The sequence below is a fragment of the Narcine bancroftii genome, chromosome 14 (assembly GCF_036971445.1).
Source record: "Narcine bancroftii isolate sNarBan1 chromosome 14, sNarBan1.hap1, whole genome shotgun sequence".
NCBI lineage: Eukaryota > Metazoa > Chordata > Chondrichthyes > Torpediniformes > Narcinidae > Narcine > Narcine bancroftii.
Genome location: NC_091482.1, coordinates 41,744,591 through 41,771,338, shown reverse-complemented (window position 1 = coordinate 41,771,338; position 26,748 = coordinate 41,744,591). Strand labels below are relative to the sequence as shown.

The following is a 26,748-nucleotide window of genomic DNA, read 5'->3' as shown; positions in this document are numbered from 1 at the left end:
CTGAGATTCTTTTTCCTGCGGGTGTGGCAGAATTACCACTTATTGGTAGTGCAAAAATAACTGTCCTCAATGTAAACAAAGAACTGTAAACAGATAATGAATGTAAACAAACTCTGCAATACAGAGAGAATAAAAAAGAAAATCAATAAAGTCCACAAGTACGAGTCCTTAAATGAGTCCCTGATTAAGTTTGTTGTTGAGGAGTCTGACGGTGGGGGGGGGGGGGGGGGGAGCGGGACAGCAGCTTTTCCTGAACCTAGTGGTGCGAGTCTTGTGGGCACCGATACCTCTTTCCTGATGGCGACAGTGAGAAATGGGCGTATGCTGGGTAGTGTGGGTCTTTAATGATTGCTGGTGCTCTCCAACGGTAGCGTTCCCTGTAGATGTACTGAATAGTCGGGAGGGTTTTGCTGTGATGACCACTGTTTTGGAGGGCTTTGCACTCATGGGTATTGGTGTCTCCATACCAGACTGTGATGCAGCACACTTTCCACCACACCTCTGTTGAAATATGCCAGGGTTTCTGATGTCATTCCAAACTTCCTCAAACTCCTGATGTGTTTTCTTCACAATGCCATTGGTGTGCTGGGTCCAGGAAAGATCCTCCAAGTATGTTCCAACCAGAGTTTTATAGAGCTGCAACATCACCTCAGAATTCTTGAACTCAATCCCCTGACTAATGTAGGCTAGCACACCATAAAATTTAACTACCCTGTTAGCCTTCACGGCAACCTTGAGAGATCTTGGCATTTGGACTCTGAGGTGCTTCTGTTCTGCCACATTGTTAAGAATCCTGCTATTAACCATGTACTCTGCCTTCATGTTTGACCCTCTAAAATGCATCACCACACTTATCTGGATTGCACTCCATGTGCCACTTTTCTACCCAACTCTATATCCTGTCTAAATCCTGTGTAATCTATGACAACCTTCTACACTGTCGACAACACCTCCAACCTTTGTGTTATCTGCATCCTTACTGACCATCCTTCTACTTCATCCAGGTCATTTATAAAATAATCGCAAAGACCGGGGGTCCTAGAAAAGATCCCTGCAGAGCCCCACTAGTCACTGTCGTTCAGGCAGAATACATTCCATTTACTACTACCCTCTGCATTCTGCAAGCAAACCAATTCTGAATCCACACAGCCAAGGTTTCATGGATCCCATACCTCATGACTCTGAGTCTAGCATGGGGGCCCTTGTCTAATGTCTTACTAAAATCCATATACATTCACTGCACTACCTTCATCAATTTATTTTGTCACTTCCTCAAAAAACTCAGAGGCTCATGAGGCACAACCTTTCCCTCACTAAACCATGCTGACTATCCCTGAGAAGACTATACCTCTCTAAAAGCTCGTAAATTCTGTCCTGAACATTTCTTCCTTGTTATTGCTAAACATTCTGCTTATAAACTTGCTCTTTTTAAATTTGGTTTTTAAAATTGATGCAGGAGTTGCATGAGACCCTGAGGCACACCATAGGTCATAGGCTTCCAATCTGAGTAGAACCCCTCCTGTATGACCCTCTGTTTCCTTCCATCAAGCTAATTCTGTGTCCAATTGGGCAGCCTACCTTGTCAAAGGTCTTGCTAAAGTTTATGTCTACTGCCTTGCCCTAATCAAATCTTCTTGGTTACCTCTTCAAAAAAAAACTAAAATCAAATTTGAGACATGATTTTCCATGCACAAAAACAAGCTGATCCCTAATCAGTCCTTGTTTGTACAAATGCAAGTAGATCCTGACTCTTAGGATCCCCTCTTTGACTGACGTTAAGATCACTGCATCCTTTTTTTTAAACAGCAGAATTTTAGCCATCCACGATTCTTCCGGCATTTCCTCTGTATTCAGTGATGATATAACTACCTCTGCCAGGGCTCCTGCAATTTCTTCCATGACTTCCAATAACATCTGTGGATACACTTGATCAAGCACCAATATGCTTGCACTTTTCAAGTTCCTGTCCAAATCCATCAAAGTTGCCCAGTTCAGGACTTTAACCTGTGGACCAGTCTTTTTAATTTCTATTTTTAAAATAATAGAATTACATCAATGTTTGGAGGAATGGAATATTGTTATATTGGTGTATCTGAACATTGTGTGACAATAAACTCATTCCTCATGAAGATGGATTTGTAAATTTTATCATTACTTGTATTTACAGATAGCAACAATAGTGAAAGAAAATGAAGAAAAATGGAAGGACTATGCTTTGAAAGAAATTGAGAAAGCTGGATCAAATGTTAAAACAATAGAATTACAGGAAAAGATACACATTCTTGAATGTAAAATAGAACTTCAGAAAGAAGAAGCATCAGCACTTGCTAAAACTGAAATGGCCAGAGTTCAAGCCCAGTGGAATAAAGAAAAACAAGAAGAGATCAATAGAATTCATGAATTGAATGAAAATGATTATCGAACCTTCTTTGATGAACATAAAAATAAACTTAATGAAGTTCTTAAAGCAGCTAAAGAGGACTTCATAAGGCAGAGAAATGAGCTACTTGCACAAAAAGATGCAGAGTTAAATCTACGTATCCAGGAAAAACAAAAGGAATGGGAAGTTCATCAAAAGGAACAGTTTAAGCGTGAAAAACACCAATATGAATCTGAGCTTGTTGCTGAAATTGAAAATTATATGAGGCAGATCTCGAAATATTTTGTTAAAAGCTCTGAAAGTTCACCTTTCAGAATTGAGAAACAGTTTAACCCTATCAAACCCATTCATGCACAGATTAATGAACGTTGGGCAAAACTAGTTGAAGAGATTATAGACATTGTACGCAAAGAGGTAATGGAAAGTAACTTTATGTTGACAATTCTGGCCTAACATGACAGCATTAGCTATAGAAATTGTTTCTTTTTTTGCCAAAAGACCCTCTTGCATTTACTCTGTCTGAAAATAACTATGCAAATAAGACCTCTATATCTTCCAAAATATATAATATTTGTCTCTTAAATTATGTAATTTTCTCAAGTGGCAAACAACTCTGGACTTCAGCATGCCATCCTTCTATACCCAAATCCATATCAGATTTCCAAGTTATGGCAATACATTTTCTTACAATTTGAACAAACTTCTTTTGATACATATTCAATTTCAACTTGGGTTCAATATTCTTAATGTCACCCAATAAAAATAACATTAGATTCTGTGGGAATTTAATCCTCATTATTTATTATTTGTTCCAATAATTTATTTATTTCTAACCAAAAAGGTTTAAATTTGGACCAATTTCCTGTCTACCTCTAAAACATAAATCTGAAAGGGGTCTGATTCGATTCTTTTCAATATATATGGTGTTAAATATAACAGATGAATGAAATTATCTTGCACCATTCTATTTCTCACATTTATTGTACTTTTCATATTTTCTCTGCATATCCCAAACCAATCTCGTTCATCTACTTGTTTATTCAAATCTACTTCCCATCTTTGTCTTGAATTATGAAGCCCTATTTTCAGACTTTCTTTTGTATTAACCTATACAAAATATGGTGTAAACTTTTAAATGAAGCTCTGACATTCCCTTCTCCTTAAGGTCTCCTTATATTATGAGAAACTTTAAAGTAATAGGCATCCCTGTTGAGGACTTTTTGGTAGGGGATAGAAGGGGAAGGGGTGGTATATGGGGGGTGGGGGGGGGGTTCATATTTTTCTCTCTATTTTATATACCACTCGTATTTGTATGGTTTTGAATTATCTTTAATTATGTTTTATTGTGTGATTTTACTCATAAATGAAATTCAAAAAAACAACTATGCAATGTGTCATTTTCAAATTTCCTTCATTTTAGAAATTCACGTGGGCCTTAAGTTTGTTGATAGCATTGCTGTAAACTAGTATGCTTAAGTATTTGAGAAAGACCTTTTTTGAATCGTAAATTTGTTCCTTTCCCACATGTATTTTCAGATAAAAAAGAGACAATTCATATGTAAATTTCTTATTCTTCCTACTTGACGAACAAGCCTTCATTCTGAGTGATTTGTGCTTTATTTTTAAATGTTTTGTTTCTTACAGAATAAATTGGATCTGCAAAATGCATTGAGAGAAACAGAAAAGCAACACAAAGAATATAAAACTGAAGTGCAGGTGAAGCTCGGAAAGCTTGAGCTATCAGAACTTCAGCTCAAAGAAGAACGAGATAATTTGCAGAACAAGTTGAACACCATCACACAGCAAAAGGAAATCAAATGTGGTATTTCAGTTATTCTTTCTAAATTCAAAAATCAAAAGATGGTTAATGTAATATGAATTAGACATTGGCCTGACAGGAGAAGCTAGAGAGTGATAGTGGATGACTGCCTCTGACTAGAGGCCTGTGATTAGTGGTGTGCCTCAAGGATTGGTGCTTGTCATCTGTATGAATGATCTGGATCACACATGTCAAACTTTGGCCCGCGATATAATTATATTTGGCCCGCAAGATCATTTCAAAAATGTATTAGAGGTGGCCCGCCCTGCAGCGAGAGCCGATGCTGTTTTTTGGTAATGTCACCCCCACCATCCTCCCCCTTCATTGCACATCCTTCCCCACCCCCTAACTATCCCTTCCCCCCTAAAACCACCCCCCTTAAAAGATGGCCAGAATATTCTCAAAAAGGAATCCAGAATGGTAAAGTTCCACAAACCTTCTGCTGGGAATCCTAACAACTCCCGGGCATCCGATCCACAGGACGCGGAGGGAGCAAGAGTGTTGCAGGTTGACCGTGCAAACTTTGAGAACGGGGAAATCAAAATTGTAACACGAGAAGTCTGTCAATGTCATCAACCGGCAAGCCAGTTGGAAGGCTCCCCGCACAACCAATCACTTCTCCCACCTGTCGAGCGGTGCGGTGGATTGGCAAGCACCTGTGATTTTCTGTCGGCGCGACGGACATGACAGGCTGCACAAGGCCCCCGCTGTTCCGCAAAGGCTGATCGGCAGTGCGCTGGGCCTGAGTGGGTGCGTAAGCAGGGGTGGGCAGAGGGTGTAGGTGAGGAGTAATGGGCAGGGGAAGTTATGGTGGTGCGAGGGGCAGTTAGAGGGAGGGATGAGTAGAAGGAGGGGTGGATAGGGAAGAGGTAAAAGGGGAGGGGCAGGGCGAGTAGGGGAGTGGTGATTAGAGGGTGAGAGACGGGTAGAGGGAGGAACAGGTTGAGGGGAGAGGCAGTAGAGGGGCGTGTATAGGATGGGGTGGGTAGAGGCAGAGCGGATGGAGTGAGGGATGAGTAGAGGTTGGGTAAAGGACTGGTCAGGTAGAGGGATGGTGGGTCGAGGGTGAATAGAGGCCTAGAGCCTGAGAAGTGAGCAGGAAATGCTGAGTCCTGATGCAGGCCAAAATGGACACAGCCTGTGAATGCTGACTACATCTCCACAGGGACCAAATATGTTTCCCTCAGGTCAAGCAAAGGGTGAACTTGAGCTACCTACTCCTGACCTGTAACATTATCCTCCTAAAGTTATATCCTAAAGTTTAACATTACATATGTTGAAAGAAGAGAAAACATGCAGATGTTGTTGAAAATTTTCAATAAATATTTAGTTCGGCCCTCGACTTAGTCCAAGTTTTTAATTTTGGCCCTCCGTGAATTTGAGTTTGACACCCCTGATCTGGATGATAATGTCGTAAGTTGGATCTGCAAGTTTGCACCTGACAAAAGTATCATAAATCAAAGTATTGAGTGCAGGAGTTGGGATGTAATGGTAAACTTGCACAAGACATTGGTGAGGGCAAATATAGAGAATTGTGTACAATTTTGGTCATTAACTACAGGAAGGACACCAATAAGATTGAAAGAGTGGAAAGGAGATTTACAAGGATGTTGCCAGGACTTGAAGAACTGAGTTACAGGGAAAGGTTAAATAGGTAAGGACCTTATTCCCTGGAGCTCGGAAGAATGTGGGGAGATTTGATATTGGTATGCAAAATCATGATGGGTACAGATAGAGTAGATGCAAGCAGGCTTTTTCACTGAGGTTAGGTAGATAAAAACTAGAGCAAATGGTAAAGGGTGAAATGGAAAAAGATTAAAGGGAACATTAGGGGGAACTTTACATGGAGAGTGGTGGGAGTGTAGAACGAGCTACCATCTGAAGTGGTGAATGCAGGCTCCTTTTTGACATTCAAGAACTATTTGGACAGGTACGTGGATTGGGGGCGGATATGGTCTGGGTGCTAGTCAATGTGTCAAGGTACTGACTGGAAGGGTCGAAGCATCTGTTTCTGTGCTGTAGTGTTCTATGGGTCTATTTTAATAGAACTGTTGATCTTGTCAAAGATCCCATTGATTTGTTTCATGGAAAGCAAAGATTTCCATGACAGTTGATTGCAAATATGGACGAACTGAAGAGCAAGGAAGATGTTCTATTTGCACCCTCATCAAGAGAGTAAAAGTTTAGGATGTATTTAAGAAATTAAATCTCACTTTAATCCAACTTGACATTTCATTTAATATCTTCTTTATAACTGAACGAATTTTCACGCAGTGATGCAAAACCTTGCCCAATTAAAAAATGCAATTCCTTTTAATATAGTATTGAACATTTATGAACGTTTCCCATTGAAAATTTCATTTTGTAGATCATGTCACTTTAAAACAAAACTTAAATCCTGAATATCAGCCACGTGAGGAACAACTGCAACTCATCAGCAAAGAAATTTGAATAAGAATGTCAGCAACTCCAGAAAAGGTTGGAGAAAATGAGTTGGCAGCTGCAACTCACCATCCACGAACACAAAATCAATGTACTGCACCTTAAAGGTCAGCTGTAGGTCGACTTGACTTGCTGATACAGGGGAGGTGGGAGAAATATTAGACAACCGTTTCCCTTGAGGCAAGATTTTAGACTGACTGCATCAGGAGTACAAATTCACTATTTGTTGGTATTTCCCACATGTATATAATTTGACTTGATTTATATAGAAATAGTCTGAACAACATTTTGAATGTTCAGTTTTTGCATGTGGTCCTTTCCATGTGCAGGTTTGTTTATTATTCCTGCACCTGAGTTTTAACACAAAATTTCTGTTGTACTTGATTCCTTTATACTGTTCAGTCAATAGCAGTTTCTGATTTCAAAATTATACCCTGAATCCTTCAAAATGAAAATGTATTTGCATTATTTTCTTTCTCCCAGGCTTTAAGTGTTGCTTCTCACTATCTACTCCCTCCTTTTAGATGATCCCCAAAACCTATTCCCTTGATTGAATTTCTTTCCTGAGAATGCCTGATGTGGTTTGGGCCAAAGTTATGTTATCTGCACAACAGAATATAGAATATTACAGCACAGTATAGACAATTCAATGCACAATGTGGCACTGACCTGAAGAACCTATTCCATAACAATCTCATCATTTCCTCAACGGTGGGACAGGTGGATGAAGTTACTTTGAACTCAATGGCTGTGAAGGAGGATGAGCTCTAATTGACGTGGTTTCCATGCCATTGGAACTAGTTGGTTTATTTGTGAAGTATGTTAGGTCTGCTTTGTTCATGAATGAGTGAGACAAACACCAGACTGAGTCGAAATCAGGGTTCTTTGTTCTTTATTACCGGATTGTAACACTTGCGACTAACCATGTTAGTCGGAGAATGCATTCTGCCGTTATCAGCAAAATGGTGATTTTTTATACCCTTGGATATGTGCTTAGAACATCATCATATCATTACTTGTCCAATGACTAAAACTGTTGCTATCCTTTCCCTGCTAGCTTCCTGCCTCTCAATCCATCAATGTCTCTCTTATCTTGTAAGTACAAGGATGCATTCACATCTTGTTACAGCCCTGCACATTCCCATCTCATGATGTTTTACCTTACAAGTATCATGTGCTTCTTGGAGTGCAACATCAAGTACACGCACAGGTGTCTTCGCTTGGTGGGCCACTTTCCAGGATTGGACTCATAAGCTACTTGAGAGCCCATAGGAACAAAAACCGTCACCCTCGACCTTGAGAGATGGTCACGAAGCTGACGAATCATTTCTGACCTCTTATCCCATAAGCCTCTATATTTCCTACAGTCATGTGCCTTTTAAATTTCCCCATTGTACTAGTCACCACCACCACTTCCAGCAATATATTCCAGGAAACTACCACACTCTGTGCAAAGAAAAATGACCTCTGACGTCACCACAAAACTTTCCTCCACTTACCTTAAACAGATGGCCTGGCCTCTGATATTTGCTTTTGTCAACCTGGTAAAAATGTGCTGGCTCTCCACCCTGTTTATGCCCCTCATAATCTTAGAGAGGGTTAGAGAGAGTGGGGTGGATAGGGAGAATGTGTATCCTCGGGCAGGAGAATGCTCCTCTTGTAGGATGTGGATTGTTAAGGAAATAACTAGTTTCCCTGATGACTACAAATGCGAGGTGCATCCAGCTGATGCTCCTGACAAGTTCTGTTGAGGCTTTAAAACAAGCAGTGGATAAACTCCAGAGCATCCGGGAGGCAGAGGGTGTGATAGATAGGAGTACAGGGACACTATTACACCTAGGAGACAAGTAGAGGGTAGTTGGGTTACAGTTAGGAGAGGGAACATGCAGGCATAGCAGGGAAAACCAGTCTATTATTTTGGATACCGTTGAAGGAGATGACCTACTGGGTACAAGCCATGGCAGTCAGGTCTCTGGGATGGAGTCCGATGCTGTGGCTAAGAAGGGAAGGGGAAAAAAGAGGTGGGCTGTTGTGAGAGGGGATTCCATAGTTAGGAAGACAGGTGAGAAGTTTTGTGGAAGAGATCATGAATCCCAGATGGTATGTAGCCTCCCTGGTGCCAGGGAAATATCTCAAATCGAGTTCATGAAATCCTCAGGTGGGAAGGTGATCAGCTAAATGTCATGGTCCACATTGACAAAGATAGGAAGGGTGAGGAAAACCTGCAAGGAGAGTTCAGGGTATTAGGTGCTTGGTTGAAGAAGCGGACCTTCAGGGTAGTGATCTCAGGATTGCTACCCATGCCATGTGCTGGAGAGATTAGAAATAAGAGGATAAGGCAGCTTAAGACGTAGCTGAGGTCATGGTGTAGTAGGGAGGGCATTTTTCTAGATCACTGGGCTGTGTTCCAGGGAAGGTGGGATCCGTATCGATGAGACGAATTGCATCTGAACTGGAAGGTAGGTTTGTTAGGCGTCCTGATGAGTTTAAACTAGATTTTCAGGGGTTGTTGAACCAGAATGTTGGAACAGATCATGAGAAGGACAAGGATAAAGGTCATGTGAGGACTGCATGTATAGAGAGAAATCAAAAGTCTGTACATGCTATAAATTTCCTCGGGTGTATTTAATGCAAGGAGTATTGTTAGAGAGGCTGACAATCTTAGAGCATGGATTGACACGTGGGATTATGATATTATTGCTATTAGTGAGACTTGGTTGTAGGAGGAACAGGACTGGCATCTTAAGGTTCCAGGGTTCCGAAGCACAAAACATGACAGAGGGGAAGGAATGGCATTGCAAGTTGGTGAAAATATCTCAGCTGTGCGGTGACGACAGCCAGGAGAAATTGTCTATAGAGGCCATATGGATGGAATTGAGGAGTGGGAAAGATCTGGCCAATAGTCAGAGAATTGGAGCAGCAAATCGGTGGAGAGATAGGAGATTGATGTAAGAAGCAGAACATTGTGATAGTAGGAGATTTTTACCTTTCCAAATATTGACTGGGGCTCCCATACTGTAAAGGGCCTGGATGACTTGGAATATGTCGAATGTGTTCAGGAAAGTTTTCTCAATCAATACATAGAGGTGCCAATGAGAGAGGATGCAAGACTTGATCTCCTGTTAGGGAACAAGACAGATCAGGTGACAGATGTATGTGTAGGTGAACATTATGGGTCCAGTGACCATAATGTCATGAGCTTCAAGTTATTAATGTAAAAGGATAAGCCTGGACCTCGTGTTGGGATTCTAAATTGGAGGAAGGCAAATTTTGTGGAAATGAGCAAGGATCTAGGGAGAGTGGATTGGGATATGTTGTTTTCTGGTAAGTAGATGGCCTTCAAGGGAAAAAGTTTGAGAGTTCAGAGATTCCATGTTCCAATTAGAATTAAAGGCAAAGTTACTAGGCATAGAGTTTTCAAGGGCTGCTGGTGATCTGGTTAAGAAGAAGAGGGAGATATATAGCAGGTATAGGCAACAAGGAGCTAATGAGGTACTTGAAGAGCACAGAAAAATACTCAAGAAGGAAATCAGGACGTCAAAAAGAAGCCATGTGGTTGTTCTGGCAGATAATATGGTAAACCTGAAGGGTTTCTACAAGTATATTAAGAATAAAATGAATAAAAATGATAAAATGTAAGGGACAAAACTGGTCCCCTACAGGATCAGAGTGGTCAACTCTGTGTGGAGCCTCATGTAATTAATGGGGGAGATCTTAAACAGTTATTTTGCATCAGTATTTACTCAGGAAACTGGCAGAGTGAATAAGGAAGGAAGGGAGACAATCAGAATGGTCATGGAACATATGGAGATTAAGGAGGAAGGAGTGCTTGCTGCCTTACAGTGAATAAAGGTAGATAATCCCTCGGACCTTGAGGGAGACTAGTGTAGAAATTGCAGAGAGCCTAGCTGATGTATTCAAAATGTCATTAGCCATGGGTGATGTGCCAGAGGATTGGAGGGTAGCTCATGTTGTCCCATTGTTTAAAAAAGGCTCCAAAAATAAACCAGGTAATTCTAGGTCAGTGATCCTGACACCAGTAGGAGGTGGAATATTGGAAGGAATTCTGAGAGACAGGATATAAAATATATATAAAGGTATTTGGACAGTAATGGGCTGATTAAGTATAGTCAGCATGGCTTTGTGAATGGTAGGTTGTGTTTAACAAATCTGGTGGGTTTTCTTTGAGGAGGTTACCAGGAAGGTAGATGAAGAAAAAGTTGTGGATGTTGTCTTCATGGAATTTAGTAAAGCCTTTGACAAGGTCCCATATGGGAGGATAGTTCAGAAGTTATGACACTGGATGCGTAATTGGCTGTGTGGGAGAAAACAGAGAGTGGTAGTGGATGGTTGCTTCTCAGACGGAAGGCCTGTAACTAGTGATGTGCCTCAGGGATCTGGGACCATTGTTGTTGTATATATCAATGATATGGATGATAATGTTGTGAATTGGATCAGCAAGTTTGCAGATATTACGAGTTCCCGTTTTAGTAAAATGAGATTATCTTTGTAAGGGATAGTATAGACAGGATGGACTGAATGGCCACATCTAGCATTTAACAATTCAATACATTGGAAGAACTGAGGGAAGACTTGTCACAGTCTGTTCCAGAATTCAATACATTTGCAAAGACACTGATTTTGCTGGGAGAATCATTCTGGCTGCTGAAGAAAAGTAGCATTTTGAAGCAGCGCTCGTGGCCAGTCATTTTTGTAGAATTCAGAGCAAAGCCGGCTCTGTGAATGACTGGGCCTTTTCAGTGGATTAACCTGTGCTAGGAGGGTCTCTTGCGAAGCAAAGTGCTTCATTTTGATTGTGACTAACAGTGGAAGTCACTTGGAGAGACTGGTTCATTTTAAGTGTGACTTGCAGTGAAGTTACTTGGAGAGACTGGTACCAAAGTCTTGGAAGCCATGGAGGCCACCCAGTTTGAGTCTTGCCAACAAAAGGACCAGGAGTGTTATGACCACAGCTCTTGTGGATAGACATTTCTTCAAAGGCAGTGCAAGAAGAATTCGTGAGTCCTGTAGCAGCCACAACTCCAGTCTCCCCATCACTTCAACATTAATTCTGGGCATTAAACTTCAAAGGCTTCAACACTGAATTTGAAAGACTGAACTTTGAAGTAACTTTCTAGATGTTGGCTTGGACAGTAATGGCTTGGGTATCTCTCTTTTGCACGCACTCACTCTCTCTCTCTCTCTCTCTCTCACACACACACACACACACACACACACACACACACACACACACACACACACACATTAGACACTTGCGCATAGCTGGGGATAGATTTAGTGTTAAGGATAGTTTAAGAGTAAGAAATAAAATTAGTATTTTAAAATTAAACACTGGTTCATTGTCTATTGCCGCTCATTACATATGCTGCATAACACTGATGTCACAAAGATGGGAGGCGTTGTGGACAGTGAAGTAGATGCTCAAAGCTTGCTGAAGGATCTGGACCATCTGGGAGAATGGGCCAAAAAATGGCAGATGGAGTTTAATGCAGATGAGTGTCAGGTGATGCATTTTGGAAGGACAAACCAAGGTAGGACATACACAGTAAATGATAGGACACCGAGGAGTGCGGAGGAGCAGAGTGATCTGGTAATGTAGATACATTGTTCCCTGAAGGTGGCATCACACATGTACAGGTTTGTAAAGAAAGCTTTTGGCATCTTTCCTTTTATAAATCAAAGTATTGAGTATAAGAGTTGAAATGATATGTTGAAGTTGTTTAAGACATTGGTGAGGCCAAATTTGGAATATTGTGTGCAGTTCTGGATGCCTAACTACAGGAAGTATATCAATAAAATTGGAGAGGGCAGAGATTTACTAGGATGTTGCCAGGTCTTCAGGAGTTGAGTTACGGGGAAAGATTGAACAGGATAGGACTTTATTCTTTAGAGCAAAGAAGAATAAGGAGAGATTTGATGAGATTTGATGTATTAGATTGCCGGCTGGAGCATGCACAGTGCATTACTATATTAGAGTGACAGCTGGAGCATGTGCAGTGTGTTCGTCTATTAGATTGCCAACTGAAGTATGCGCAGTGTGTTAGTACAATAGAGTGTCGGTTGGAACAATGCGTTAGTATATTAGAGTGCTGGCTGGAGCATGTGTGGTGCGTTTGTGTAACAGTGACAATTGAAGCATGCACATTGTTGTCTATTAGAGGTCACCTGGAACGAATCCCGGCTGGAGTATGTGCAGTGCATTAGTATATTAGAGTGCTGCCTAGAATATTAGAATATGTGCGGTATGTTTGTGTATTGGAGAGCCAGCTGGAGCACGCGCAGTGCGTTAGTATATTAGAATGCTGGTGGGAGTTTGCGCGGTGTGTTCATGTATTAGAGTGCCTGCTGGAGCATACGTGGTGTGTTCGTCTATTCGAGTGCTGGATGGAATATGTGCGGTGTGTTCGTTTATTTGAGTGCCAGCTGTAGCATTCGAGTGCTAGCTGGAGCATGTGCGGTGTGTTATGTACTCGAGTGCCGGCTGGAGCATGCACAGTATGTTTGTATATTAGAGGGCCGGTTGGAGAATGCTCATTGTTTTCGTGTATCATACTGCTGGCTAGAGCATGATTGGTGCGTTAGTATATTAGAGTGCTGGCTGGAGCACGCGCGGTATATGGCACAAATCGGGGGCTTCAGAATATATATAAAAACACAGCGACAGGGTGACTGAGATTGTCATAACTTTTGTTGATCTTCTTCATGAATGTTGCTTTGTAATTATAGAGCTTTATTCATGTTATTAAAAGTCATTTCGTTGAATGTTGAAGAACATAGTTACCAGTTTATGTAATATAAAGGATTTAAATATATCTGTACTTGGAAATAATTGAAAGCCATCATGAAGAAATGTCTCACCTAGCTGCCAAAAGACTATTTTATGGATTGAAGTCACTACACCCCTTTCTGGACAAGTAACTATGTATTACGAAGACAGAAATATAAGAATTAGGACCAGGAGTAGCCTACTCCTCCATTCAATGTGATCAGGGCTGATAGGCTCATCTCCACCTACCTGCTTTTTCCGCATATCCCTTAATTCCCTTACTATGTAGAAATTTATCCAACCTTGTCTTAAATATATTTACTGAGGAGCCTCCACTGCTTCAATGGGCAGCAAATACCACAGATTCACCACCCTCTGTGAAAAGCAGTTCTCCTCATCTCCATCCAAAAAATTTAATTACGGCTATGTCCCCTAGTTCTGGTCTCCCCTACCAATAGAAACAACTAAACTACCTCATTCTTATTTATGCCTTTCATAATTTTATTTGTTTCTATAAGATCCCTTCTCATTCTTCTAAATTCCAGCGATTTCTGTTACAGATTACTTTATTTCTCCTCGTAGGCCAACCCTTTCATCACTGGAAACAACCTGGTGAACCTCCTCTGCACCACATCCAAAGCCAGTACATACTTCCTTAAGTAAGGAGACCAGAACTGCACACAGTACTCCAGATGTGGTCTCACCAGTATAACCTTCAGTTGCAGCATAACCTTCTACTTCTAAATTTAATCTCTCTAACAATGAAGCCGAGTATTTCATTTGCCTTCTTGATAGCCTGCTGCACTTTCAAACCAACCTTTTGCCATTCATGCACAAGCACTCCCAAGTCCTTCTGCACGTCAACATGCTGAAATTTTCCTGTATTTTCTGTATAAAAAATTGAACCCCCCTCTCTCCCGCCCATTTTGGCCACCTGCCATCCGAGCTCCTGACATGCCGAACGCGGACTTAGCACCCAGTCCCGGCCATCCGCACTTCCAAAAGACACAAGTACTTACCACAGTCAAGTCTGCATAAAATTCAACCACTCAAATTTAACCCAAAAAATTGGTCTCCAAAACATGAGTATATACGGTACTCTATCAACGTTTGTGGTAACTTGGAGGCAAGATCCCTCATTGTTAGGGATTTTTTCTCTCATTTTTCCCATTGTTAGGATCCTCCATTAACCATGTACTCTATCTTCAAATTCAACCTTCCAAAGGGCATCACTTAACACTTGCCCAGACTGAACACCTGTCACTTCTCCACTCAACTCTGCTTCCCCACCATATCACCTTCCACACTGTCCACAGCACCTCCATCCTTTGCAATATTGTGAAATGTTTTACAGTTTAGAAATATTAATTGTAATTAATTTTGCAGACATTGGTTCGCAAAAAATGTATATGTCCTTGATTTTTTTTTAATCAAACTAAATTCTGAAATTATATCAATGTTTTGCAGAGGAACATGAAAGAATAATAAAGATCATGCAAAATGAAAAGGATGATCTTTGGAAAAGACTGAAAGAAAATGAATCCCTCAACAATAAAACAAATCCTTGGTATGTGTGTAATCCAAAGCATTGCCTCATGTAGAAAAACATTGAGGTTAATTTGGTGTTTTGTTACTTCACAGGTTTGTTTTATGACAAAATTAGTTACTATAAATTTTCTGTGCAATGCACAAAATTCCTGGAGAAACACAGCAGGTCATGCAGCAACAATAGGAAACAAAGGGTAACCAAAGTTTTGGGCCTGAGCCCTTCAAGGTATAAGCAAAAATCAGCCAGGCCCATGAATAAAAAGGTGTGGGGAGGATAGGAGGGAGGAAGGAGCAGGGGGAAGAGCACAGGCTAACAGGTCAGAGGTCATAGGTGGGAGAGTAGAAGAGAAAAATGCAGAGAAATGAGAGGTGGAGGGGGTAGCTCTCTGAATGGAGAATGGAATATTCGAGAGCTGAAGGAAAGGATACAGATTGGGAAAAAGATAGATGGGAGAGGGTGAACAGAAGCTGGAGAAGTTGATGTTAATGCCATCTTCTTGGAGAGTGCCCAGTCAGGTGGCCTTGATTTGGCACTGCAGGAGGCCATGGACAGACATGTCAGTGTGGGAATGGGATGTGGAATTGAAATGGTCAGCTACTGGGAGCTCCCCATTATTGCAGAGGACAGAGAGAAGGTGATCAATGAAATAAACTTCCAGTCTGAATCCAGTCTCCTCAGATATAGAGGAGGCCACATCGGATGCAGTGGATGATCCCTGCAGATTTACAAGTAAAGTATTGCTTCACTTGGAAGGGCTATTTGGAGCCTTGAATGGTGGTGAGGGAGGAGGTGTGGATGCTCGTCCACTCATCCTTTCCCACTAATCGCCTCCTCGGTACCAACCCCTATTCCGCAGGAGGTGCTCACGCACAACATTGACTTTCATTTTGCTTGACTGTAGTTCACAGGAAAATTGGTGCTCTAAAACTTCATCCAAGTTGATCTCCACAAAAGGGTTAGAAGAAATCCGCCATCAATATTTGAGAGCTGTGGACAAAATTAGAGGTATCTGCTTCCAATTTAATTTGAGTCTGTATCTTGGTAAGAAGAAAACAAAAAAGTCTTTAGTTTCCTTTGTGTACATTCTACTTGCTGCATAATATAATTATTGACTAATGGTAATCAAGTCATATGGGTTTAGTAAATGTGATCTATTGACTTAAGTTTTATGGTTACTTTTAAGGTTTTACTCTTAAGGTTGCTTTTTCAAAATTAATGTTGCATTAATTTTGTATTTATTCACTAGCTAGATGATACTATAAGTGGGACTATGTACAAAAAGCCCAAACCACACATTTTACTTCAAAGTGCATTTAAGCCCTTAAATCTAGGGTTTTGTTATTTTTGTGATAATACTATTTGAGTAAGAGATCAAAATGTCTGCATTAGAATGTAATTCACCAAACATTCTGGCTGAGTAAGATTCTTCCCTTTATCAAAAAGCAAATCATCTGTGGCATTCAAAACAAAACTCTTATTTTTGTCAATATAAAATCCTGAGTTTTGTTGATATAAAGCTCAAGACCTGTTTTCTTACAGAAGTTGTCCAAGATCTTGGGGTTTTCAGACATGCCTTTACGACAATTCACAACAGAAATTTATTCAGATTAGATTTCTTATACTTCTCATTCCTTGTGGTGAAGGAAAACTTGAAATTATTTGAAGTATGCCAAATTTTTAAAGGACCTTAACAAGTAAATTAAAACAAGTTTTAATTAGCCAAAATGTTTCTGTTTTAAGTTGATCTGTGACATTTGCACATTCTTATCAGGATAGGCCCTTGTATGTTGTCTGTGCCATATCTGCACAGAGCAGAGCATCCAAATCGCACTAAAACTGCTGTTAAACTTGAAAGTCTGCAGACACCGTGGTTGAAGTAAAAACAATAGTGGAGAAACTCAGCAGGTCAAACAAAGAAAAAGTTACATAACCCTTCAAAGCAGGTGTCTGAACAAAATGGTTGGGGTGGAGGGGAAAGACAGGAAGTAATAGGTGGATGGGGGGGGGCACCACCAAGCAGGGGGAGGAGGAATGCTCAGTGAATAGGGAGGGGAGGGGCTGGGCTGGAGGAAAGAATATGTAGGGAAAGGGAAGAGAGGGGGAACGGAGAGTAAGATAGCAGAAACTGGAGAAATGGATGTTAATGGTTGGAGAGTTCATGTTGTTCCTCCAATTTATGGGTGGTCTTGGATAGACGTATGAGCATGGGAATGGGGTGTGGAATTGAAATGGGTGGCCACTGGGAGATCTCTGTCATTGATGCAAACAGAGCGAAGGTTCTCAGCGAAGTTATCTCCCTGTCTGCATCCAGTCTCTCTGATGTCAAGAAGGCCACAAAGGGACCACTGACTGTTGTAGATAACTCCTGCAGATACACAAGTGAAGTGTTGTTTCACTTGAAAGGACTGTTTTGTGAATGATGGTGTTGGAGCAGGTGTGACATTTCCTGCAGCTGCGGGGGTGGGGTGGGGGGGGGGTGCGGGCGACGCGGGTTAATTGAGGAAGGATGAATGAACGAGGGTGTCAGGGAGGGAGCAGTCGCTAAGGAAGATGGAGAGGGGAAGATATGTCTTGTGGTGGGATCCTTTTGTCAGTGAAGGAAATTACAGTGGATATGCGTTAGATGCGGAGGCTGGTGGGGTGATGGGTAAAGACAAGGGAAATCCTGTGTTTGTTACTTCTGAGGGCTGGGGTGGTGGGTGCCAGGGCAGATGAGCGGGAAATGGAGGAGATGCAGGTAAGGGCTGAGTTGTTAGTGATGGAGGGGAAGCCATGTTTGTGGAAGAAGGCAGACATTTTAGATGATCTGGACTGAATGACCTCATCTTGGGGACAGATGCGACGGAGGTGGAGAAATGACGAGAAAGGAATAGAATCCTTACAGGTGTGAGGAAGTGTAATCAAGGTATTGTATATGCTGTTGTACAGGGTGACTCGTGAATAGAAGTACCCTGGATTTTTCACTAAAATGTTGGTTTTGAGCGATAACTTGGAATAAAATGACCCCTCCCCCACCCCAATCTAGCATTTACCACTGAACAGTGGATTGAGTTAAAGCAAATCAAAATATTTTAATAACAAAGGTTTAAATTTTATTTGGATATTTTAAAATGAACCTCTGTTGGCTCCCTTAAGAGGCCATTTAAAGCCTGTACAGAGCCAACAGCTGTCGGACTGTGGGGATTGATCCAGTAGAGGAGTGTTGAGACTTTGCAAATAACTAAATGGGCATGCATGAGATTTTGTTGGAGCCAGAGGGAAGATGGCGGTAGTGTTGCCAACTGCATCATCAAGGCAAGAATTTTATACATTTTGTATAAGGCGACTGATTTTAATGTGAAATTTTTAAGTTTCCGGCATTGTCCTATACAATGGCATATATGGTAGTGTGGGAGTTGGATTTGTAAAATTTGTCAGTGGAGAACTTGTTTCCCGAAAAGGGAGAGTGTTGCTGGAGATGGACCAGGTGAATTTAAGATCGGGGTGGAAGTTAACAGCGAAATGAATGAAGTTGACGAGCTCATCGCAAGTGCGTGAGGCAGCCCCAACAAGATCGTCAATATAGCGGAGGAAGAGTTGAGGGGCCTTGACCGTGTAGGGTTGCAACATGGATTGCTCCGCAAACTTTGATTTGAAGAAAGTGGGATGAGTCAAAGGAAAAGTTGTTGCTTGTACCTGGCAGATATCGCTCCATTGCTTGGATATTCATGTGTCTACGAGAAGCCTTTTAAACATCTCAATAGCATCTCCTACCACCATTACTGGCAGCCTGCTCCAGGCACCCACTATCACTGTATAAAATATTCATCCCACACATTCCCTTAAACTTCCTCTCCCTCACCTTAATGTACATCTCGAGTATGTGATGCTTTTTAGACCATAAGACCATATGATAGGGGAGAAGTAGGCCAATCTACTATTCATTTATGTGCTGATTCATTCTCCCACTCAGCCCCACTCCCCTGCCCTCTCCCCATACCCTTTGATACCCTGACTATTCAGATACCCATCAATCTCTACCTTAAACACACCCAACAATCTGACTGCCACAGGTGCCTGTGGTAGCAAGTTCTAGTGGTTCACCACTCTCTGGGTAAAGAATTCCTCTGCATCTCTATTTTAAATGGACACCCTTCAATCCTGAAGTTGTGCCCTCTTGTCCTAGACTCTCCTACCACAGGAAATAACTTTGCCACATTTACTCTGTCCAGGCCTTTCAACATTTGAAATGCTGCTATGAGGTCCCCCTCATTCTTCTGAACACCAAGCAATACAATCAAAGAGCCATGAAATGTTCCTCATATGCCATTCCCTTAATTCCAGGAATCACTTGTATTCTCTGAACCTTCTGCAAAGTCAACACATACTTTCTGAAATAAGGAGGTCAAAACTACACCCTGTACTCCAAGTGAGTGCCTTATAATAGCCTCAATATCATATCCCTGCTCTTGGATCCTATTTTTATAGATATGAATGCCAACATTCCATTCATCTTCTTCAGCACTGACTCAACCTGAAGGTTAACCTTTAGGATATCCTGCATGAGGACTCCCAAGTCCCTTTGCATCTCGGAATTTTGAATTTTCTCCCTATCTAAATAATAGTCTGCCCTTTTATTCCTTCTACCAAAGTGCATGACCATACACTTTCCACCATTATTTCATTTACCACGTCTTTGCCTGTTCTTCTAATCCATCCGTCTATGTAGTCTCTCTGTTTCCATGTCATTACCTGTCCCTCCACCTATCTTTATATCATTTGCAAACTTAGCCACAGAGCCATCTATTCCACAATCTAAACCATTAATAAGCAACGTAAAAAGAAGTGTCTCCGACACCAACCTCTCTGGAATGCCACTGGCAACCAGTAGCCACCAGAGTAGGATCCTTTTATTCTCACTCTCTGTTCCCTGCTGATCAGCCAGTGCTTTACTCATGCAAGTATCTTTCCTGTAAATCCATGAGCTCTTATCATGTTAAGCAGCCTGCTGTGTGGCACCTTGTCAAAGGACTTTTGAAAGCCCAAAATATACAACATCCATTACGTTTCCTTTGTCTAGCCTGCTTGTGGTTTCCTCAAAGAATTGCACTAGGTTTGTCAGGCAAGATTTTCCCTTAAGGAAAGCATGCTGACTTTGACCTCTCTTGTCGTGCACCTTCAGATATTCCATAACTGCATCCCCGACAATTGATTGTAACAACTTCTCGACCACCAATGCTAGGCTAAAAGGTCAGAAATTTCCTTTCTGCTGCCTTTTTAAATAACAGAATGACCTTTGTAACTTTCCAGTCCTCTTGGAAAATCATTATTAATGCTCCCATAATCTCTAGCTACCCCTTTCAGAACTCTAGGGTGCATTCCATCTGGTTCGTGAGACTAATCTACCTTTCATCCTTCAGCTTCCAAGAGCTTTCACTCAGGTGAGCGTGACTGCACTCATCTCTCTTCTCTGATACCGTTGAAAGTCCGGTATACTGCTAATGTCTTCCACAGTGAAGATTGATGCAAAATACTTATTCTGTTCATCTGCCATCTCCTTGTCTACCTTTATAACTTTTTCAGTGCTATTTTCTATTGGTCGTATATCTATTCTTGCCATTTTTTAAAGACAATATACTGAGAAAACTTTTTGTATTCTTTTGGTATTATTTGCTCGCTTCCTATCAAAGTTCATTTTTTCCTTCCTCATGACCTTCTTAGTTCCCTTCTGTAAGCTTATAAGTTTCCCAGTCCTCTACCTTGTTTCCTTGTATCCCTTTTCTTTTGCTTTTACTTTGGCTTTGGCTTCTCTTGTTAGTCACAGTTGTATCATCTTTCCATTCAAATATTTCTTTTTGGAATTATACCTGTCCTGCACTTTACTTATTTCTCACAGAAACTCCAGCCATTGCTTCTCTGTCATCCTCCCTGTTAATGCACTTTTTCACTTAGATTTTCTCAGTTAGAACAAAAGGGCAGTGTATAGGCCAGAAGATGCACAAGACCATCAGAAATATGAGCAGACCCGGCCTTCCCATAACCTTTGATGCCCTAGCTAATCAAGAACCTATCAATCTCTGCCTTAAATACACCCAATAACTTGGCCTTTGCAACTGCCTGTGGCAACAAATTCCATAGATTTATCATCCTCTGGCTCAAGGAATTCCTCCTTATCTCTGTCTTGAGCAGATTCCCTTCAATCCTGAAGTTGTGCATTGTCCTGGACTCTTCTACCAAAGGAAACAATGTTTCCTTATCTACTCTCTCATACCTTTATTCCACTAGAATACTGACACGATTTTATTTCTCCCTCTCAAACTGCAGGGCAAATTCTATCATGTTATGATCACTGCCTCCCAAGGGTTGCCTTCAGCTCCCTTATCAACTCTGGTTCATTACACAATACTCAATCCAGAATTGCTATTCTGGATCAGCTCATCCATAAGCTGTTCTATGAAGCCATCCTGAAGACATCGATAAATTCCTTCTCTTGGGATCTAGAACCAACCTTCTTTTCTCAATCAACCTGCATATTGAAATTCTCCATGACTATTATTACATTCCCCTTTTTGCATGGTTTCTCTATCTCCCTCTGTAGTTTGCATGCACATTCTGCCCACTGTTTGCATGCTTGTATTCAACCCACAGTGATTCTATATCTTCTAATCCAATGTATCCTCTGTCCAAGGATTGAATTCCATTTTTAACTTGTATAACCACCACACCCCCTCTGCCTATCTTTCTGTCCTTCCTATACAAATATTTAGTTCTCAGCTGTGGTCATTTTTTAGTCATGACTCAGTCATGGCTGTAATGTCATACCCTAAGATATAGGAGCAGAAATAGGCTTTCTAGCCCATCGAGTCTGCCCACCATTTAATCATGAGCTGATCCCTCTGTGCTACTAGATCATCAAACTTATTTTTTTTATACTCCAGGCATATAAATACAAGACTTCAGTTATTACCCTTTCCAATTTTATTTCCAAAGTACTTCAAATTAAATCTTTAATCTTACCCTTGCACTTTTGCCCTATCGATTGCCTGTATATCTACTTGTGTATCTTCTTCCCTATACACTGCCCTTTTATCCTGGTTCCCATCCCTCTACCAAGCCAGATTAAACCCTCCCCAACAGTAAAGCTTCTTGGTCTCCGTCGGTCATGGTCGACCATGGGTTCTGCGCCTCTGGTAGTCTGGTTTGTTGAGCAGTATCAACTGTGCCTATTGAGGCCAATTCTGGAATACAGGCTCTGCAACATTTGCTGCAAGTATAGAGCATCATTGAATTGTTGTTCGCTATCTGCTGTGCTCTTCGCTTAGCTCTTCGCTCCTCAAACTGACTCAAGATCGCCATTTGTTGTGGTCATCTACTGTGTCCTCCCAGCACTCCTGTGTTGGTTTTTAAAACTTTCATGTTGCACAGTCAGTGGGCCTTGAAGTGAAGCTGAGGTCCACCATCTTTCCTCTTGCCTATTGCTAGTTATCTGTAAAGGATGTCCTTTGGCAATCTGCCATCCTTCATACGACGGACATGACGCAGCCAGCGCAGTCTGCATTGACTTAAAAATGTGAACATTATCTGAACCCCTACTTCCTGCACGAAGTCTTCAGTCACGTATTCATCTGCCATAACTTTCTATTCCTGCCTTCACTGACGTGTAGCACCGGCAACAATCCAGAGATACTAACCTTGAAGTCCTGCTTTTTAGCTTCTTTGCTTTTATTTTTTAAATATTTTTATTGATTTGATAGAGAAGTATTACATGTTATATGTTGTCCATATATTAGTTACATAATTTTTATATAATGCAATACAGAAAATGAATCGTAAGAGATAGTCTTGTACACAATGCTCAAATAAAATGGAAATTCCCTAATGAAAACTGCACCTCATATTCTAATATTATGACATGTATATTGCTGGTTATCTAATTGGACTAATAGCTTCTACATAAATAAAAATAGAAAATAAAAGAAAAAGAAGAAACTCTCCTACCCTGTTTTCATTCTACCCTCCCACTAAACACGGTCATCAGTGAATAATATGTGAAGAATCGAGTCTCAGCTCCCAGACATCAACAGGAAACCCCCAGCGCATCCTTGCCTATGGTTGAAGGAAGGTTGTGACAGCTAAATATTCCGGGATTTCGCTGCTTTAGACGTGACAGAATTGATGGGGTACAAGGGGGAAGTGTGGCGTTGCTTGTCAGGGAAGATATTACTGCGGTGCTGAGGCAAGATAGACTGGAGGACTCTTCGCGCGAGGCTCTGTGGATTGAACTAAAAAATAAGAAAGGTGAGGCTACAAATATAGGGGTATATTATAGGCCGCCAAAAGGGGATAGGGAACTTGAAGAGCAAATGTGCAGGGAAATAGCTGAGATGTGTAGTAGAAATAAGGTTGTGATAGTTGGGGACTTCAATTTCCATAAAATTGATTGGGAAACACAATCAGTGAGGGAGCAGGATGGCTTAGTCTTTGTACAATGTGTTCAGGATTGCTTTTTACAGCAGTATGTTGAGGTGCCTACTAGAGGGGAGGGAGTGTTAGATCTATTATTAGGGAACGGAATAGTACAGGTGTCGGAAGTGTGAGTTGGTGAGAACTTTGGATCCAGTGATCATGGGTCCATTAGCTTAGGGATAGGTCAGGTCTGAGGTTGAAGGTCTTCGAGTAGGGGAAGGCTAGATTTGAAGAAATGAGAAAGGATTTGCATAAAATTATATGGGCTGATCTTTTTTCTGGAAAGGATGTAGAAGAGATTTGGAGAATATTTAAAGAAGAGATATTGAGAGTACAAGATCTTCATGTGCCAGTCAGATCGAAAGGCAAGGACAAAAGCTTAAGGGAACCGTGGTTTTCTGGAAAATAAGGAAGTTGCTTAGTGGGGGGGTGCATTTACTAAATTTAGGAAGCAAAAAATGGATAAGATGTATGATTATTACATAGATTGCAGAAAAAACCTTAAGAAGAAAATTAGAAAGGCAAAAAAAGGTATGAGGTGTCAATAGCTGAAAAGTTAAAAGAGACTCATAAGGGTTTTTACAGATATGTGAATACTAAAAGGAGGGTTAAGGATATAATAGGACCGCTGGAAAATGAGAGCGAGGAACTGTATCAGATGGGAGAGATATTAAATGATTTTTTTTTCTTATCTGTGTTCATGAAGGAAAAGGACATTGGACTATGTGAGATAAGTGAGGCAAATGGCTTAGTTATGGAAAAGATAGGGATTAGTAAAGAGAGGGTTTTGGAGCTTCTGGGCTCAGTAAAAGTGGATAAGTCTCCAGGTCCTGATGGGATTTTCCCCAGGACGTTGGGAGGTCAGGGAGCAAAGAGCGGAGGCACTGTCAGTGATTTTTCAACGATCACTGGAGGAGGGTGTAGTGCTGCGGGATTGGAGGGTTGCTAATGTAGTTCCGTTGTTTAAAAAAGGCACAAGGTGTCGGCCAAGTAATTATAGGCCTGCAAGCTTGACTTTGGTGGTTGAGAAAGTTATGGAGGGTATTCTTAGAGATGGTGGGTATAAATATCTAGATAAGCAGGGATTGATCAGGAGCACCCAGCATGGGTTTGTGAAGGGGAAGTCATGTTTGACGAATCTTGTTAAGTTTTTCGAAGAAGTGACAAGAAAAGTGGATGAAGGTAGGGCAGTTGATGAGGTCTATCTGGATTTTAGCAAAGCTTTTGATAAGGTTCCACATGAAAGGTTAGTATGGAAGGTTCTGTGGATTAATAGAGAAATAGTAAGATAGGTTCAGAGGTGGCTGGAGGATAGACAGCAGAAGGTCATGGTGGACAACTGTCTGTTAGGATGGAAGCCTGTGACGAACGGTGTGCCTTAAAGATTTGTGCTAGGTCCCCTGTTGTTCATTTCATATTAATGATTTGGATAATGGGGTGGTTAACTGGGTAAGTAAATACACAGACAATACGAAAATGGGGTGAGTTGATAGCGAGGAAGGTTTTCAGGGATTACAGAGGGATTTGGTTTGTAAAGTTAGGCTGAAAGATGGCAGATGGAATTTAATGTAGAGAAGTGTGAGGTGCTTCATTTCGGTAAAAATAATCAAAACCAGGCATATGTAGTAAAGGGGAGGACATTGGGGAATGCACAAGAACAAAGAGATCTTGGAGTTACGGTGCAGCATTCCTTGAAAGTGGATTCCCATGTTGACATGGTTGTTAAGAAGGCATTTGGTAGGCTAATCTTCATAAATCATAGTATAGAGTATAGGAGCTGGGAAGTGATGGTGCGACTGTTTAAGGCGTTGGTGAGGCCAGGTTTGGAGTATTGTGTCAGTTCTGGTCTCCAAATTATAGGAAGGATATAGATAAGGTGGAGAGGGTGCAGAGAAGGTTTACAAGGATTTTGGCTGGCTTAAATTACCTCGAGTACAGAGAAAGATTGAAGAGGTTAGGACTTTATTCATTGGAATGTAGACGGATGAAAGAGGATTTGATAGAGGTGTTTAAAATTATGAAGGGAATAGATAGACTAGATGCAAGTAGACTCTTCCCCTTGAGTGCAGGGGAGGTTGAAACAAGAGGACATAAGTTGAGGGTAAGGGGGCAAAATTTTAGGAGAAACATTAGAGGATGCTTCTTCACTCAGAGAGTGGTGGCTGAATGGAATAATCTTCCAGAGGAAATAGTTGAGGCAGGGTCAATTCTTTCATTTAAGAGGAGGCTGGATATATACATGGATGAGAGGGGGTTGGAGGGTTATGGGCGGAAAATAGGAGGGGGGATCTAGCGGAATTGTTTGAGTGAACCGGCGTGGACTTGAAGGGCCAAGATGGCCTGTTTCCATGCCATAAACTTATATGGTTATGTATTTAAATTATAATAATTCATAATTGGACCCCATATCCTATCAAATTCAATCTTAATCTTTTTAATGTTATTTCTAATTTTCTCCAAACTCAAGCAAGACAATAATATCCTGTACCCATTGCATACGAGTTAGTTGTAAAATGTCTTTCCATTTCATCAAAATTGCTTGTCCGGCTATCAATGAAGTAAAGGCTACTATTCTTTTTTGAATTAAGTTCAAGGGAATATTCTTCTCTTCTCTTGAGAATAACCAACCAAAGCATAGTTCTAATTTAATCCTAAGAAACTTTGATAAAGTTTGGATAAATTGTTCTCAAAATTCTTTTAGTTTTGGAATTCACAAAGCATATTAATTAGAGGGGCCTCAAAGATTTTACATTTGTCACATAGTGGATTAACATCAGAATAAAAATGAGATCATTTAACTTTGGACATGTGTATTCTATGTACCACTTTAAATTGTAATAAACATTGTCATGCACAGAATGAAGTATTATTAATCAGATCAAGCGTGATATCCCAGTCTTCATCTGGTATTGATATATTCAAATCTCATTCCATTCATTCTTGAGTCCCCTCCCTGAATATATTCTTAAATCCATCAAATTATTATAAATAGTTTCTATCAATCCACCATGAAAAAACTTTAAATCAAAAAATAAATCAAGGATATTAATTTCAGGAATTCGAGGAAAATTGGGAAGTTTGGACTGAGCAAAATGCCTAACTTCTTAACTCCCTTTATTCCCTATTTTAGACATCATCCTTTTTCCTATCTGTGTCATTGGTCCCAATGTGTACCACAGAACCTGGTTGCTCTCTCTCCTTGAGAATGCTGAGGCAACATACCATCCGGGAGTCTCGAACTTGTTTGCAGGACCTTTAAATTGTTCGAAGGACACAAGATTTCCTTCGGTGTTGCTGTCTTTAATATATCTTATGCCTTTGTCATA

General features: G+C 41.0%; 1 protein-coding gene across 2 annotated transcripts in view; it reads left to right on the top strand.

Annotated features, from left to right (window-relative positions):
• The window catches only part of cep152 (centrosomal protein 152), a 213,821-nt gene that overhangs the window by 168,207 nt on the left and 18,866 nt on the right, over nucleotides 1–26,748 (top strand). For both annotated transcript variants that reach the window (XM_069911317.1, XM_069911318.1), the window contains exons 20-23: nucleotides 2,168–2,794; nucleotides 4,025–4,202; nucleotides 14,896–14,995; nucleotides 15,879–15,982. In XM_069911317.1, coding sequence (XP_069767418.1) covers nucleotides 2,168–2,794; nucleotides 4,025–4,202; nucleotides 14,896–14,995; nucleotides 15,879–15,982 — 1,009 coding nt within the window. The remainder of the gene's footprint in view (nucleotides 1–2,167; nucleotides 2,795–4,024; nucleotides 4,203–14,895; nucleotides 14,996–15,878; nucleotides 15,983–26,748) is intronic.